Source organism: Pristis pectinata, chromosome 10, assembly GCF_009764475.1.
Source record: "Pristis pectinata isolate sPriPec2 chromosome 10, sPriPec2.1.pri, whole genome shotgun sequence".
NCBI lineage: Eukaryota > Metazoa > Chordata > Chondrichthyes > Rhinopristiformes > Pristidae > Pristis > Pristis pectinata.
Window position 1 is genome coordinate 60,288,578 of NC_067414.1, and position 17,220 is coordinate 60,305,797.

The 17,220-nt window shown below is 40.5% G+C and overlaps 1 protein-coding gene across 12 annotated transcripts in view; it reads left to right on the top strand.

Moving 5' to 3' along the window:
* The window catches only part of LOC127574754 (DNA (cytosine-5)-methyltransferase 3A-like), a 416,558-nt gene that overhangs the window by 355,714 nt on the left and 43,624 nt on the right, over nt 1-17,220 (top strand). For all 12 annotated transcript variants that reach the window (XM_052024036.1, XM_052024037.1, XM_052024038.1 and 9 more), the window contains 2 exons: nt 6,766-6,911; nt 15,505-15,595. In XM_052024036.1, the coding sequence (XP_051879996.1) occupies nt 6,766-6,911; nt 15,505-15,595 (237 nt within the window). The remainder of the gene's footprint in view (nt 1-6,765; nt 6,912-15,504; nt 15,596-17,220) is intronic.

Consider the following 17,220-nt stretch of genomic DNA (forward strand, 5'->3'; position numbering starts at 1 on the left):
TGCAATTTTTTTTAATCTCATGATTAATTGCAGTTTGTATTAAGCATTTAGTTACTCTAGCTGGATAGATTGGCCTCAGAAGGAGTGCAGTATAGATTTGCTGTAATGTTATACTAGAACGCCAAGGGCTTGAATATAAAGAGTGATTACTTAAACTAAGTTTGTATTTCTTGAAATAAGGAAATTAAGGTGTGTTTATATTTCTTGAAATAAGGAAATTAAGGTGTGATTTAAGGTTTGCATGAGTTTAGAATTATCAAACAATAGAGATAAATTACTTCCACTTTTAGGCAAGTGAAGGACATGGGGACATTTTCTTAAAGTCAGAGCCAGAGTGTTCAGCTTCAGTTAGGAAACAGTTTGTCATGTAGAGTTTAGGAATATGGAATTCTCTACCACAAAAAACAATGTACACTCAGTTATTCATTGTTATTCATTTTATATTTGAGGATAATAGACTTTTTTTGGACTAAGTTACAATGGAATATGGGCTCAGGCAATGTGAACATATATATATATATATATATATGTATATATATATATATGTGTGTGTGTGTGTGTGTGTGTGTTATATGTGCTATAACATATGTTACAGATTAACCGTCATCTAAATGAATGGCAGTATTGGTTTAAAAAGCTGCATGATCCGTTGTTCATTGCAGCCTTACAGTTGAACTGTGGAGCAATTCCTCAGTACTACTTGCTTAAGACTCTGGAATAGGGCTTAAACTAATAGCCTTCCGAATCAGAGACAAGAATGCATCCACAGAGCGACCCCTGACAGCACTTAGTATAATGTAACTAGGTCTTGTTTTGAATCAAAGAGTTTTCCTTTTCCTGTCATACATCGGACTATTCATTGAATGTTAATTTATTTGTACAACTATGAAAGGTGTTTCTCAGGAGTCTCCACTGTCAAACTTTGAGGACTCGTCCTACAGGATAGGATACAAAGAATGTCCAGCTCACTATCTTCCCGCTAGTTATTTTTTGTACAGAAAATACCGATGAAAGTTATTTCAGATTCTCTTCTGAGGATTTGATGGGAACTCTTTGAGCTGCTTCAGAACTATTCCAGCAAATCATTTTTCATAGCTTTATATGATGTATAAATTTATGCATATATCTATTGACTATTTATTCCCCAAATCGGGATTGATACAAAACAATATGCTGGAAATAACTCCCAAGAAGCATGCCAAAATAGCATTGATCTCATTTTTTTAAAACCCAGGTAATGATAGCAATTTATAGCTTTAGGCACAAAGTAAGTCGAAACATATATATAATGAAAAAGAATCCACCTAGAAAATCAGGATAGAGATTTTAACTCAAATTGAATGAGTAAGCATTGTGTTCTGCCTAAATTCATGAGTGTCCTAATGGTACAAACAATAACTGGAAGAAACCAAATGAGCAGCACAGTTCACTAATTGATTGAATTCTGTGATTTGCAAGAAACAAGTTTCCCGCCATGATTTTTAAACATGCAAAGGCCTGAACTCGCAAAGGCCAAAAGTGCTTTGCACCAATGCTTTAAAAAGTTTGGTCAGTAGGTGTCCCACGCTTATAAATCAGGAAAAGTCACCAGTTAATCACTAGTTAATCTCAGTTAATTGATCTCACCACTGGCAGTGATTAAGAACACTATATTGGAGTGAGAAAACATGCCCAAGAGATCCCTCTCTTGAACATTATTCAGCAATCCTCTACTTTGAATGTTTATGTATGGACTGTGGCTGAAGCAAGATTAGACCTGAGTGTTGGCACGTGCATGGATAATAGCTGCTTGGGGAAATATCACAAGGTGAATGGCATGGATCCTTAGTCTAAGTGACACCCCTCAGGAGAGAAGAAGATAAAATTGTCAAAGGACTTAAGAGATGTCAGTCTAATATGAGGCGCATTGCCATTCTGATGGAAAATATTACAAATCCTAGAAGCCAGTTCATGGGTTCAAGAAGCTCACCTGCACACTTCAAGTTCAAGAAACCTAAAAAAGAACTAATGGCAAAGTTTATATATTCTTTCAACATCTGACTAAAACATAGCACTCTTTGAAATACTGTAATATTGAAAATGGCTCCTTGAAATACATTCACTCAAACCTTAGCTACTCTAATGGATTAGCATTACCCTTCTGTCAGGAAACTTGAATACCTTATGATCAGAACTTTGTCTAGAAATGCAATCGTGCAAAGTTTATACACTCCCCTAACTACAGGTTGAAGGCTCAGGCTAGATATCTTTTCTAAGTGTTCCATCACCCCAAACTCCAATCCCTCAGGCTGACTGCTCCAACCTCAAATCACACCTGCAGCATAAAATACCTGCTCTGCCTGAAGCCTGGAAACTCTGGCTATAGTAGTCACCCAGCCAAGCCTCACTGATAGGTGGAGAGAGAAGTCAAAGAAAGAAAGACACAACTAAAGGAAGATATAGAAGATAAAAAGTCAAAATAGAGTGGATGTGGAAGGAGCCGGTAGAGATGAGGATATGGAAGACTTTAACAGCATAGTTGCTGAGTTAAAATAATAAAAGCCATTGTCCCATTCCCGCTCCTCTATCATTTTCCAGTTGCCAATGCTGGACATCTAGGTGAAGCAGGAGCTTCACCAATTAATGCAAATTGTGTTCGGGTAGCGTGTACACAACCTCTATTATAGTTTAACTTGTATTTGGTTAAATGTCCATCACGGAAACTCAATAATAAAAGCTGGCATTGCACCAGAGGAGATGAGTATATTATGAGATATGTTATAGGCCAGGAGGACCTGGGATGCCCTGAGCAGGTCACCCTTTAAGCCTCCTGATTTTCTGCTTGCCCAGAGCTGACAATTGCATCAGGCACTTGTATCGAAGAATGCATTTTGTCAATGAGGCTTTGAAAAAGGACCTGGTCTCCCATTGGTCATCCATCCCCCTTCATCCCACACCACCCCACATTGTTAAAACCTTCCCCAGTGAGTGAAGGATAAGGAAATAATAGAAGGAAACTCCAAAAAAATAAAATAAGTTGACAAATAGAAATCCATCCTTCGTCAGAAACAGAGTATAACATTGCAGATATTTAGTCTGATGGAACTAGCCCTAGGTGGTGACAGTTCTCCAGCTGTGTGGGGTCACTGGTGTATCCTGTGGCATCTCCACATCTGCTTTTGTCAAGCAGGCTTCCTTGGGTGGTCTTCCTGAGGTGATATCTGTTTCTCTGATATGAGATACTCTTCTCAGTGATGACCTTGGCTTTATCAGGGGCTTGGAATGTGACATCATCATTGCCTTCTAATACATCTGGTATTGATTTGAGTTGAATTTCATCTTCACTGTGTTTTCATATCTTAGTGGCAACAGTCTTTAGCTCTTCTGCAGTAGCCATGTTTCTGACTTCTGGCCAGCTTCAGTTGTCATCTTACTCTTTATTTTGGACTGTTGGTTCTAGCAACCTTCCTTAGCAGGGACTGAAGTTCTAGTTAATTTATTCATAGGAATGCTTGATATTGCTTGGCCTTAGCTATTTTATAACCAGGCATCTGACTGCGATCATTTTGCAACTCCTAGGCCACCTTCAGTTTTCTCTGCCTTTCTCTTTCTCTGTGGAAAGTGAAATGATGTTGTACAGTGATTAATCTGCCAGCCCTCTGAGGAAGTCACAAACTTGTCTGCTGTGAATTGTGACCCATTATCTATGATCAGCATCTAAAGCATGATGTATCTCACAGAGTCCTTTGAGTTTGCAAATGACTGTCATGACTGGGTTTTGTCAAAGTCTACTTTCCAGAAATTTGTAAAATGACCCATTGTCACCAGGTACATTTCACTTTCCAGATGAAACAGATCTGACTTGAATTAGTCCTGACCAGCTGATACTTCCTGTGGTTGCAGTCATCCCTTTCCAGATGTAAGGAGGGAATGCCTGTGGTCACGTCATACCTTTGTAGTTTGGGAGCAGGTTCACCTCTGAACGTTAGGTCACCTTGAATGCCTAACTTATCTCTCATAGAAGTATGGTGTGAAAACATGCTCATTTAAACACCATGTCTCTTCCTTTCCTGTCTGAATGGCTCACTTCAGACACAACATTTTATCATCTTGTCAAAGCCTTTTCAAACTCCAGCATTAATGGCTAAGACTTTAGAATATGTCTTGCTATGCTGATTGTCTCAAGCTCAGAAACCTCAACATCCTGTGTGCCCCTGAGATAGCAAAGCATATCATTTACATACCCACCCTTGACCAAACAGTAGCGACTCTGTACATTGTACACTAACATCCTCTGTAGCCTTTTTAATGCTCTATGGAAATGCTAAATAGAAAATTTCCAAGTGATCACTATGGACATACAGAATTCTCCTGAGTGCATATTGGTGAAACTTCTGCAGACCAATGATCATGGCAAATAGCTTGTTCTCTAATTAGGTTTAGTATGTCTTCATGTCCTTCAGAGCTCTGCTTGTGTATGCTGACCCTCCTACAAGATCGTTGCTCATTTTCCTCAGACCAGTGGTTTGTCAGTTGCTTTATTTTGTAAACATTAAAGTATTGCAACACAGGTTCTGCTGTGATTTGTTTCCCTAACTCAGTTGATTGCTCACTCATGAACACAGTTCCACATCCTTCTGGGTAGATTATCTGTGCAGCTCTACATGATGGGGCAGGATCTTACTCCAATACTTGACAGACCCCAGGACAGGTTGTACTCCTGTAACACCCATCATGCTCAGCAGTACTTCACTGCCTTGATTTTGTCTGGATCTGGCTTTAGATTATCTCTGGTGATCAATTTAGCAAATAACAGAGGTTGCCTTCATTTTCAACTTCTTGAAGTGTACAACCAACGTTACTGTAGCCACCTATATTGCACCAACAACCTTGGATGAATTTCTTATCATTAGCCTTTCCTTAAATTCGCTATGAACTGCACAACAGGATTTGCTTTAGAAATACATTTAAATTTTTCCTTATACTTACATTTTTTCATTGCACCTGTGCATACATGTATGTACTTGTGCTTATCACAATAAACTTGACTTTGGCTTTGATTTCCTGGACATTTACAGGATTCTTCTGTTTGTCCCTTTGCATATTCCATTAGTTCTGCACTGACAATATGTAAATACTTAAGTATGTATATTCAACATGAGATATTTCCAGAATAATAATCTATTTTCTGATTTTATTTTGCATCATTTGCTGATTTTTCTTCATATTATCCACGAGAAAATAAAAAAAAATCTCTTTAGAAACTTAGCATCTACAGCAGACCAAAGGGTCGTTTGGCCATTGTGGCTGTGTGGCAGTTCTCTCCTTGAGGACTCCCAAGACGTTCCTGCTGCCCAGTTCTCTCTCAATACTTTTCCTTGAGAAAAAAAATCAGTAGCATGTCTCAGCTATTCTCTTTGGAAAAGCATTCCTGATTCCATGAAATAATGTGGCAGATGCTCATGGATTTATGTAGGATGAAGACAATTAATAGCGGACTTGCAAGAGCAGATGGAATGTTCTTTGTATTGTAAGCAAGCCATTGATCCTCTGAATTCCAAATTCTGGAATACCAAATGAGTTATTAAAAATAATAACAGTCAAGAAACTTGCTCACAATGTTACAAGCTGTCTTAGTATTGTTGAAATAATTAATCAAGTATTTGGCACATATTTAAAGTAATGTGAAGATAACTATCTCAACAATTGGTAATAAAATGGTGCTCTGTTGCTGGGTCTAGTTGCTAGAACTCCTGATCTAACAGCATACTGGGAACACTTCAAGAAACAGACTGCAGCAGTTCAAGAAGGCAACAAACCAGCACTTTCTCAAGCCTAATAAGAGATTGGCATTAAATCCTAAAATTGTGAAAACCTTATGTTTGTGGATAAATAAAACAAATTGTGCTACGAAGTCATCTGAAAATTGGAACTCCATGTAGCCAAAGAGTATCTGTTAGAGCTGTGGTTTAATTTAATTTTTGTCTGACTTTTTGTTGAGTATTTTTAACTCTAGTGAAACATTATGGAAAAATTGCCAAAGAATGTTCACTCAAAATGGTTCTATAAGGTTGTTTTATCAATAATTTTAGGTTGTTATTGCACGAACCAGCCTTAACTATAACTGAAAAGCTTTGTATAACTACATAATTGGAATCATGATAAATCCTCTTAACTTTAAGATTGATATATGAATAGTGACTACCTTGACAAGAGGAGCTGATCCCCATCGTTGCTCAACTTCCATAATTTCTATGGAAACAATTCTGATCCAATGGTACGAATCTCTGCCGCATAAAGTGTATTTCATCCACATTGGATTAACAACTCAAGCATCAGAAACTGTTACAATCAATTAAATCATTCATATCTGTTTCACAGACATATAAGTTTGGATTTGAGAGTAGAGATTTTATTGATAGTTTTTAATGCAATTCTTTAATTAATGCTGTTTATTTATTGTTTTAAGTTTTTTGACAGGCAGCAGAGATTTGACTTCTGCATAAGGCAGATGTCTAATCAGGGATGTTAAAGTGAATTAAAAATTATAAATGGTGAAATATTTTTTCAATTTAATACTTCAGTTGTTAAAAAAATAAATGAAGGCTATGGTCTGTAAAAATTGATGACTGAGCCAAAACCGTTTTTGGCAAAGTGTGCATTTATCAGGACTTGCCGGTGCCAGTTAGCATGACCTTTCCATCATTTATCACTGAAAAATGAGTTAAAAAACAGGCTGAACCTTTTTTATTCTTTTCAGGTTAAACTATATTTATCTATTTGCAGGGCTGCTAGTTCTAAGGGATCTGGGGATCCAAGTGGAACGCTACATTGCATCCGAAGTCTGTGATGATTCCATCACAGTGGGTATGGTCCGACACCAGGGGAAGATCATGTATGTGGGAGATGTTCGAAATGTTACTCGCAAACATGTACGTGAATACTTTCGAATATTGATTCCATGCATCTGTATCTGGAAGTAAATTTTATGCAGATCAGTATTTGCTAAAAAAATAGATTTGGTTTTACAAGTATTTTCAAATATAATTTAAATATCTGATGCAGGTTGCAGCTTCAATATTCTTTTAATGCTTTCTTCTAAAGCGACATTTGACATTGAGCAATATATTAAGCCTGGTGACCCAAAACCTTGGGCAATGATATTAGGGGTTTATTGAGAGCTTTAAGAAGGAAATTTCAGAGATTAGTGCTGAAGTAGCAACATGTATGGTCTGTTACTGTTCATCTGAAGTTCATTTACAAATTTAAAGGAGATATGGTATCCACTAAATCAAATTGAGCTAATTAACAACACTGCTTGCATTTTGTGGTTTGATAAAATATTTAAGTGATAATTCAAATTAAATGATCTTGAAATAAGGTGGACACCATACAAGTTATTTAGGTTCTCCAGATCCAAAGCAAAGATAATCCAATTGCTCTAAATTGGACTTGTTTGAATTTCAAATTTGGTTTGGAGCTCAGACATTATAAAGACTCTCGTGGGAGAGAAAGATTTGAGATAAATGATAATTTAAAACTGTTTCTTCAATTTGCTGCATTGTCTGGCTTGGTGATTAGATGCCTCCATTCTCAAGTAATTGGCTCAAGAAACTTTAAAGTGAATTGAAATAATTCTAATTTTGATACTCTACACGTGGCAGGTGACTGTTAGCTCATTGCAAATTAGTCAATCCAAGTTTACAAGTACTTGGGCCAGAGATCAGGATCATCATCAGCCTGTGTTTTTATTATGCAAAGCATAGTTCATACCAGGAAGTAAAACTGAAGGTAAAAGCGTGTAGTCTATTCATGATACTGAAAGCACATTGCAGACTCGCACCATTTTGGTTTAAAAGCCAACCAAATCTGTATGAGCATGCTGGCATGAAATAGTGGTGCTTGAACAGGACGTGCCATGAGTCGTAGTAAGCCATGTAGCCAGATTAATACTCAGATTCAAAGAGTACAAAATTCAGTTCTGAAGCATGCTGTAAGTGCCATTTGGCTTTTAACATAATGTTTGATTCATCATATTGACACCATATTGATAAAATGCACAGCTGGACCCACCCGATATGTACAGAATAGCCAAATGGTGCAATGCTGACTATGCCAGCACTGGCATTTTAGAGTTCAGTGCTCCAGTTAAAGCTTTTTTTAAACCTGAGCTGCTGCACAAGTGATCAAGGAACTCCCTTTTCACCAAGCCCTCCCCCAACACACATGTGAAAGTGCTATTAATAGGGATCACCTGTTACTTTCATTCTAATGGTGATTGATTTTTTCTTGTGGTTTCAAGACTCTGCATTGATCTGGTGCTTTCTAAAGTTCTTTAAAGTTACTGAAGACTGCAGGAAATAATGTGTCAGATGTTGAAGGACTTTGTTCTGGTTTGAAGAACTCTATACAACTTAGTTGTTCTCGGACACAGATGCATTAGTAATCACCCCCATGAAATACAACCTGACGGGGAAAACGATAGGACATAGAGAGAAAAACAAACTGCTGGGAAAAGGCAGAGTAGGACAGAAGAAGAGTTCTCAACAGGAGGCCACGCCTGCCCAGGGTGTTCAGAGAGCAGTTGCTGGAAGAATGTGTCAGTGCTTCAGTAAGAATATCCTTACTGAAATCTGCCACCTGCCTCAGCCATGATTGCAATATCAGAGCAGGAAGAGAACCACTTTGCCATGAGTTCACAAGGTGATTGTGGCTGTGAACCTTTATTCATCGGACTCCTCACACAGGAACTGATGATGCAGGCAGCTTGCCTTCCACTGATATCTTGAGAACTCAGATTGAAAGAAAACAGACTATATATCTGTCACTCTTGACATTGAGAGGAAATACAGTGAGCATGCAGTTTTGCAAGGATTGCTGGACTCCCGACAGTGTGGGACATTTATCAGCACTGTATATCAATACTGAAACGTACCATAGCCGAAAGGAATTCCACTCCTTCAGTGACCAGCTGGTGTGTGGCCACATTTTGTGAATCAATGCTCAGTATCTGTGCAGACTACAATGGCACCTGCATTTGGAGTAAAATGGCAACCAAAGTGGCTCTTGGGTGACAAGAGTCATCTGCTGATGGCATGACTTGTAACTCCAGTGTACCCAGCAAAGATACAATGAAAGCCACACCAGCACACAGTTTAATAGAGCTGACCACTGGAACAGAGAGGAAAAACGGGTCCATAGCTGAGACTTCAGTGGTGAAGCTCGGGAGTGTTTGACTCAGAGAAGTCAAGGTTCATAGTTTTCTGCTGTGGGTAGCATAAATTCTTCATAGGCACAGCTATAGCCACCGGCTTTGTACCAATCAGCTTTCCTTTTCTTATCAAGCTGTCCACCAACCATGCCTGGCAATGATACGAGTAAACACAATCCCAATTCCCATTCCTCAACTTGTCTGCCCTCTGTTGCTGGCCACCACATCAGCTACATTGGCACAATGTAAAAGTAAAAGCCAACACAAAATAAATATTGGAAACCGGATATATAAGAAAAATCATTGCATTTTTGGATAAAAATGTCAGCTTTTCACCTTTGTGCATTCCTTTCTTGTGCCTTTACTGTGTGCCTTTATTCAGTGATCCTTCGTAATGTTGCCCCAGCGTCAGCAGGGTGGCTGATGGAGGGCTGCTGGCTTTTAAAGGGGAAAGCTGCAGGTGATCTTGGAGATGATTTTGAGTAGCTCTTGGCCTTGGTGATCTGGCATCCATAACAGAAGTCTGTGCTTCCATTACAGCACCCAGAGGTTGGATGGTTCCTGTGTGTGTGTTGCAGTGGAAGTCTGAACATCAGAGCAACAGCCAGTAGGGTCCACAAGGGTGCTAAAGGAGTTACCACAACTTCCACACTGGAAATATAGGCTCCAAGTCCCGTGAAAAGCATCATGCTCCTTTACCTTGTGTGCAGATGTTATGGAAGTTTGCCAGTACTTAGTGCATTTCATTGTGTATAACCATTGAAATGTTCATCTGACAATTCTGGGGCAGAACATGTGCAGCCTTAGCATCCGAGGAGCTGGCTCCCACCCTGCTCTGACTGCAGGCCATTCAAAGCTAGTGTCGTCTGTTGCTATTACAAATGCGCTATTATGGGCAGCATCAGTATCTGAGCATATGACAGTGTGAAATTGAGAGATGGCTTTAGATCAATCTCATCATCTTCTTACCTTTCCTTCTGTGTCCACAGCACTGTCCCACCAGGTTTCAGTTTATAGGTTTTTGAAAGGAGAAAGGCACGTAAGCAGTGAAGGTAAAGGGGAAAGGAAGATATGTTTAATCCAGGCAAGTGTGAGGTATTGCACTCCAGAAGGTCAAATGTAAGGGGAAAGTATACAGTAAATGGCAAGGCACTTGGGAGCATTGATGTACAGAGGGATCCTGGGATGCAAGTCCATAGCTCCCTGAAAGTGTCAACACAAGTAGATAGGATGGTAAAGAAGGAGTACAGCACACTTGCCTTCATCAGTCACGGCATTATGAAAGTCAGGAAATCATGTTGCAGCTGTATAAAACTTTAGTTAGGGCACATTTAAAGTATTATGTGCATTTCTGGTTGCCGAATTACTGGAAGGATATGGAGGCTTTGGAGAGGGTGCAGAGGAGGTTTACCAGGAAATTGCCTGGATTGCAGAGTATTGCTATCAGCAGCGGTTCGACAAACTTGGATTATTTACTCTGGAGCTTCAGAGGCTGAGGGGAGACCTGATAAAAATATATAAAGTTATGAAAGGCAAAGACACGGTAGATAGTCAGAGTCCAGGGTGGAAATATCAAATACTAGAGGGCATTGCTTTAAGGTGAGAGGGGGAAAAGTTAAAGGATATTTACAAGGCGAGTTTTTTTTTACACTGGGAGTGGTAGGTGCCTGGAACATACTGCTGAGGGAGATGGTGGAAGCAGATATTATAGTATCATTTAAGAGGCATTTAGACAGGCACATAAACAGGCAATGAACGGAGAGATACAGGCCATGGGAGGGAGATGGGATTAATTTAAACTGGAATCATGGTTGGCACAGACATCATGGGCGGTAGCCTGTTCCTGTGCTGTACTGTTCTATGTTCTATCATCCGCAACTTGTAGAAATTACATAATAAGGGAAAACTAGACATGATTAGATATGAGAATATCCTTCTGTAGTTTCTGGCTTGCTGGTTGCTATGGTTAAAGCAGCAGTGACTCCAATGATGCGGAGTACTGTATGCTCAATATATATGGACACTCAGACCTGTCTTCTGCTAGTTAGCTGCAACAGAATCTGATGCTGGGATACCTTGTGTTGATAGCAAAGTTTGACAAAGTGTCAAGCCAAGTTTATTCAGGTGACATGTCATGGCTGTGAGATGTATGTCAATGAGGTCCACATTAGTGTGGATAAGGAGAACTACCAGTTTTAGGCCTGAGTCCTGATTGGCAGAGATAGTTGGTAACTGAATGAAGGTGTGGCGTGCATCGAGCAGTTTCTGTGACTGGTACTTCAGTCAATGGACTATTTCCTTAGAAAATGCATTCATTGAATTTGTACAGGTAAATTCATTGAATATTTTGCAGCACAGCATACAAGTTCTTGGGACTTCTTCCATTTTCTGGCACCAGTATTTGCTTCCTCTGCCTTTGGTGAATTCTGTGGCTAGATTATTTCTTCCCTCCTCTGCACCTCATGCCATCTGAATTTCTGCAATAATTCCCACCATCTTCTGCAGCCATCATGCACTTTAAGAAGTGCAACCTAGCTCCTTGCCATTTTAAACCTCTTCCTGAGGTGTACAGCCATTCAACAGTTAGTGCTGGCTGCATGGAGCAACAATGTAGGTTAGTAGACAACACAAAGCTGCTGCAGCAGTGGGAATGGGTTCATCATGTGTAATGTTTGCTGCACCCGTTTTCAGGAATTATACAATTTAGCTCTCGCTGCTTAAATCAATTGCCTAGAGATTGAATTACACCCATTTTTCATGTGTACAAACAAGATTACTTTTAGTGCTGATGGCCAATAGCCAGATTGAAATGACGTGCACCCAAAAATAAAGGCCAAAATGGGATCTGCATGATCCCTAACAGAACCTCACCCAATTTCAAGCAGCTCCCTTCATTTTGCTGTGCAGCTTTCAGAGAATAGTGCCGTTCCTTAAAATAACATCCCTTTGGCAACCAGACAGCAGCAACCAACATTTTCTCTGCCATAGAAAATGCAGAGACTGAAAGGAAAAGGGAAGCAGCTCGTACAATCCTTAAAGGGGCATCCAAGTTCTGGTCAATGAGATACATGCCTGGAGGAAAGTCCTGTAGATCGTGGGGGTCAGGAGAGCCACCAGGACCACTGTTAAAAGCTGATGGAAGGTGGTTACTATCATCTCTTCCAGGAGTGAGAAGCCTCACACAATGGAGCAATCCTGATTGAAATTTCACAAGTTATGTCAAGGTTGTCTGTACATTGCCTTTTATACCGACGGAGTTGAGATCCTCACAGAAAATGAGAACATGTTTTTATACAGGTGTCTGAGTGAGGTATTACTCATCAGGAAATAGATATTGCAGCAAGTTCTTAAAGTAATTGGAGCAGAGATTCATTCGTTCATGCAGAGCAGGATGTGAGAATTTTATGCATGATCTAGCCTCTTCCAGTTGATTACTGTTGTATTAAGGATCATTTTATAGAGAGGTCACTTGGTTTGCATTGGGAATTCCATTTCCAGGCTCCTTAGGAGAAACATTTATCTACAAGAGAACTCATTTTCTCACAATGCTTCCCTTCTCCATGCTGATTGGAGATGAGGCTGTGGATGCTGATCATGGTCGTTCTTCAGTTGGCTCCTTCTTCCACCTGGTTCTCTTGTTCCTGAAGCACTTCAGGCTCTGCCTCATGGACCTTCTGCTCCAGGTCTCCTTGCTGCCTTCCTCTGGCACCAGCTGCTGCCAGTGACTTACTAAGTTATTCAGCTTGCAACACACGACAATGGAATATGCACATCTGTTGGGTGTGAGCTGCCAGGGGTCATCGGACTGATGCAGGCCACAAAACATTGTCTTCGGAAGAACATGGTGGTTTCCACTGCTAACCTGGTACTTGTGTGCCTTTTGTTGTACTCAAGTTGTGCAGTAGTACAGATTCCCTCAGGATGAAGGTGTCATGTGTGCTTCCTGGAAATGTGCTATTCACGATCAGAAAATTCTTTTATAATCTGCAACCAGCTGCACATTAAGAGAGTGGAAGCCAGCAGGACCCCAGATGGACAATGACTGCCTGCAGCAAGGGGAAGTCAGCATTACTGGCAAATCCCACTGCCCAAGAAATCACCAACTCTTCACTGAATTCAAAGTAGATAAAATAATTTCTTCATGAATACTATGCCTGAATGACCTATCTGATACTGCAGTGAGTAGCAAATTGAGGACATGGTAGAGATCTGCTGCGGCTACTTGAAAATATCCTGCAGTGAGGAAGTCAAGGCAATGCATCTTTGTCCTCCACACTGGAGCGGTCCAGGCACAGGACCATGGTTATTGGTCTTCCTTCAACATTTCGCATACCTCAGTGATGACAGCCTTGGAAAACCTGAACCCACTGACGTATTGCTCATTAGAGAGGGCTAGATAGGATGTGCTGTCTCTGAAGACCATACAGAAGTTGGCTTTTTGAAGATGGGCATGACTTTGCCTCCTGGCCAGAGTCTGCATGGCTATCTGTTGCCATAATGATGCTTCCAGTGCTGGAGTGCCAGCAGCAGGGTCACGACTGAGCATCCCTAGAACAACTATCTCAGCAGGTACGAGCTGAAAGCAATCTCTCCCTGTTGGTTGAAAGTCTTAAGTTTTGGTGTGAACTCCAATTTATGTTGGTACAGACTGAAAACAGGTGTTATTTGGTGCATAGTTGATACCAAAAAAAATGCATTCAAAAAAATGTGTCATCTGATCCAGATAAAGTATAACATTTATAGATAAAAATACTAATTTCTGCTTTTTAAATGTTAATTTTTTTTATCCTTTCAAAATTTGCAGTCTTTTGCTGTCAAGAGTGTGTGGCTAAGTAATCCCAAACCACTCTTGATCTGCTGCTCTGAGTTATTTGTCAGCACTTACTCCTGACTTGTTAACCAGTTCCGCTCTTCTCCAGTAGGTACCTCTCTGTTGATGAAACCTAGATTTGGACATTAAGAATCATGATTCTTAGATCAGGTCACAATGACCCATCAATACTTTTACATCACACCAAGTTTCTGTGTACTATGTGATTAGATTTCAGTGAAAAAGTCATAAAAGAAAATTGTGGCCTCTGATTTTCCATGCATTTGATCTGCTAACAGATGAAGGCCACCAAATGTATGCAGCGCTATCCAGTGGAAAGCCTATCACGCAGAAGCAGGCCTTCACAGCACATGTTATACCATGGAGTCATGGAGATACAACATGGAACCAATCTCTTCTGCCTATCAAATGCATGTTGAACATCAACCACCCATTTACACTAATCCCACATTAATCACATTTTATTCTCCCCACATTCTCATTAACTACCCTCAGTTTCTACATGCTTGGGGCAATTTACAGTGATCAATAAACCTACCAACCAGCATGTCTTTGGGATGTGGGAGCAAAGTGGAGCACCTGAAGGAAACTCAGTCACAAGGAGAACATGCAAAGTGCACAGAAAGCAGCACTCAAAGTCAGGGTTCAACTGGTTCTCGGGTGCTGTGAGGCAACAGTTCTATTAACTGTGCCACAGTGCAACCCTGCCAGCTTCATTGAAAGAGAAAGGAGGCCCTGTCTAGGGAAGTCTAGCACTGGAAACCAGCTTCAGATAGATTCAACTTAACTTAAAAACTTGCTTCTCAGAGAAACTCTCCCTTGGATCTCACTCCTCCTTCATAGGTGCAACCAGGGCCCCAATACCCCTCCACACTGAGCTTCGTTGTGCTTCCATCAGTCATTAGGGACCCTCAGCATCCCTAATGCTCCACTCAACTCTCTAACGCCAGGCCCCCCTGACTGGCACCTCTCTCCCTCAACCTCCACTCTTAGAACCCATGAACAGGATTTCTGATTTAGTTGTCAAGGGGACCTGCTCACTCCCCAGTGCAGAACAGCTGTAGAAAGGTGTTTGAGCATGTCTGGTGTGCAAGGCTGGTTCAATTGCATTGGAGCCATACTTGTGCTCAATCAAATTTTGCAGTAGCTGGCCATCAAACAAAAACTCATTGGCCTGCTTTGTATCACCCACCTTAAATGTTTTTCCAACTGCTGAAGAATTTCCAGTTGACTGTGTCTGAGTGCCAGTGGTTATACTGTTAGTCATATGAGCACAGGTTCTTTCAAAATCTTACCAAAATATATATGTGTATAAGATCTATAGCTTATATATAGATTTATATAAGAAAATTAATTACATGGTAGTGTAAAGGAATCAGTAGTTCACACAGCTATAACTAATTAAATAGACATGTTAACAGAGGTATTTAATGAAAGCTGAATAATTATGGCAGGAAATTGTGTTATCTTTTTTATTCTTCAGCTATTGGAGTGGGGTCCATTTGACCTGGTGATTGGTGGAAGTCCCTGCAATGATCTCTCCATTGTGAATCCTGCCAGGAAAGGACTGTATGGTAAGTAATTATGATGATCATCGATTGTTCAGCTCATTCTTTACCCAAGTATTTGAATTAATTGTTATTTTACCACTTCAGTCTCCTGATCCTCACCATCCCCCTTAGCTTGGTCAACGGCTTAATTAATTTTTCAGTCACTGTATCTGTACAATAACTCAGTTAAGTAGTGCTTCAATAGAACAGTAGAGTGAATTATATTTTGTAGTTAACATACTTACACCTATTACCTGGTTGGGGGGGGGGGGGGGGGGGGGTGGGGGGGGAGGCTTTCATGTTCCAGATTGATTTGGATTTTAACTGTGCTTCAGGAGAAGAAGTATAGCTTCACCAAATGTGCCTTTTGTTTCATAGCAAGATGATCTGAACGCATCAGTTATATCATGGAGGCAGGCTGATCTTTTCACAGTAATGAAGCAAATGTTGACTGATCTTTTCAAAAATGTACTTTATTCAAAAATTATAATTTGCTACTTACCTCCATAACTTTAGTTAAGTTGTCAAGGAAAAATATAAATTTCATCAGTTTTCTTGATTGGGGTATATTCCAAAGTTAGGGTCCCATGGTTTGGGTGTCAGAGGTACTGAAGTGTCTTGATTTTCTTGCATAAGTTATGAATGATAGAGAAATGGAGGACTGTGTGGGAGGGAAGGGTTAGATAGATCTTCAAGCAGGATAAAATGTCAGCACAACATTGTGGGCCAAAGGGCCGGTACCGTGCTGTAATGTTCTATGTTCTAAATTGTAGCATAATTCATGACATTCACCAAAGTGGCAAAGGCAGTAGTGTGCACAGAGCTTGTGCATAGTGCAGGTATGTGGAATGTTTAGATTGTAAAGTCAGTCGCAGAGAAAAGTTGATTTGATGGAAGGGCGGCCAAACTGGATGACCAGAATCCAGATAATATCACGAGTTAAGGAGGCATGGGGAACCCCACAGGAGGAGTCATCACAACCTCCCATCCCCTCCCCACTGTGATGTGTAACAGGATCCTCAGTTACCTACAGGCTTCTTGGTTATTAATAAGTAGTATATTTGGAGATGCAGATTGCTGGAGATTAATCATTGGATAACATTGGAGTTTGAAAGGTCAGGAGAAGATGAGCATGGACCAGTTGCAGCCAGACCTGGAGACTTTGTTGGCCATTCTTCACAGCCAACAATTGACAAGCAGGAGTAGGATGAGAAGGCCCACAAACCAGGGACACCTGGAGGCAGAAGACAGGAAATGAATTCGGTAAGAGTCCCATTCTACAATGGGCTTTCTGCAAGCACGTCTTTATTATCAACTTGACCAAGGAGCAGGGCTGCACATCAAGTAGAACCTCCAAAGGTTCTCGCGGATACCAGCTACATGCTGCAACCAAACCTGTTGCTGCAGAGCAGGGCTGGAAGACCCTTGCCAGTGGTAGTGAAAGTCACCATTTCACTTAATTCCTTTACCTTTGGCTCTTTCCAGATTGGTACTCGAGGCATTACTTACATTTCCCACCACTGCATTATACAAGTAATGAAAGCTCTGTATTCATGGAGAGTTCAATTCAACCTCTGCCTCTTGGATGGAGAAAAGCAGGCATGATAAGGTCTGGGATCTAAGGATCATGAGCTTCACGGCCAGACAAC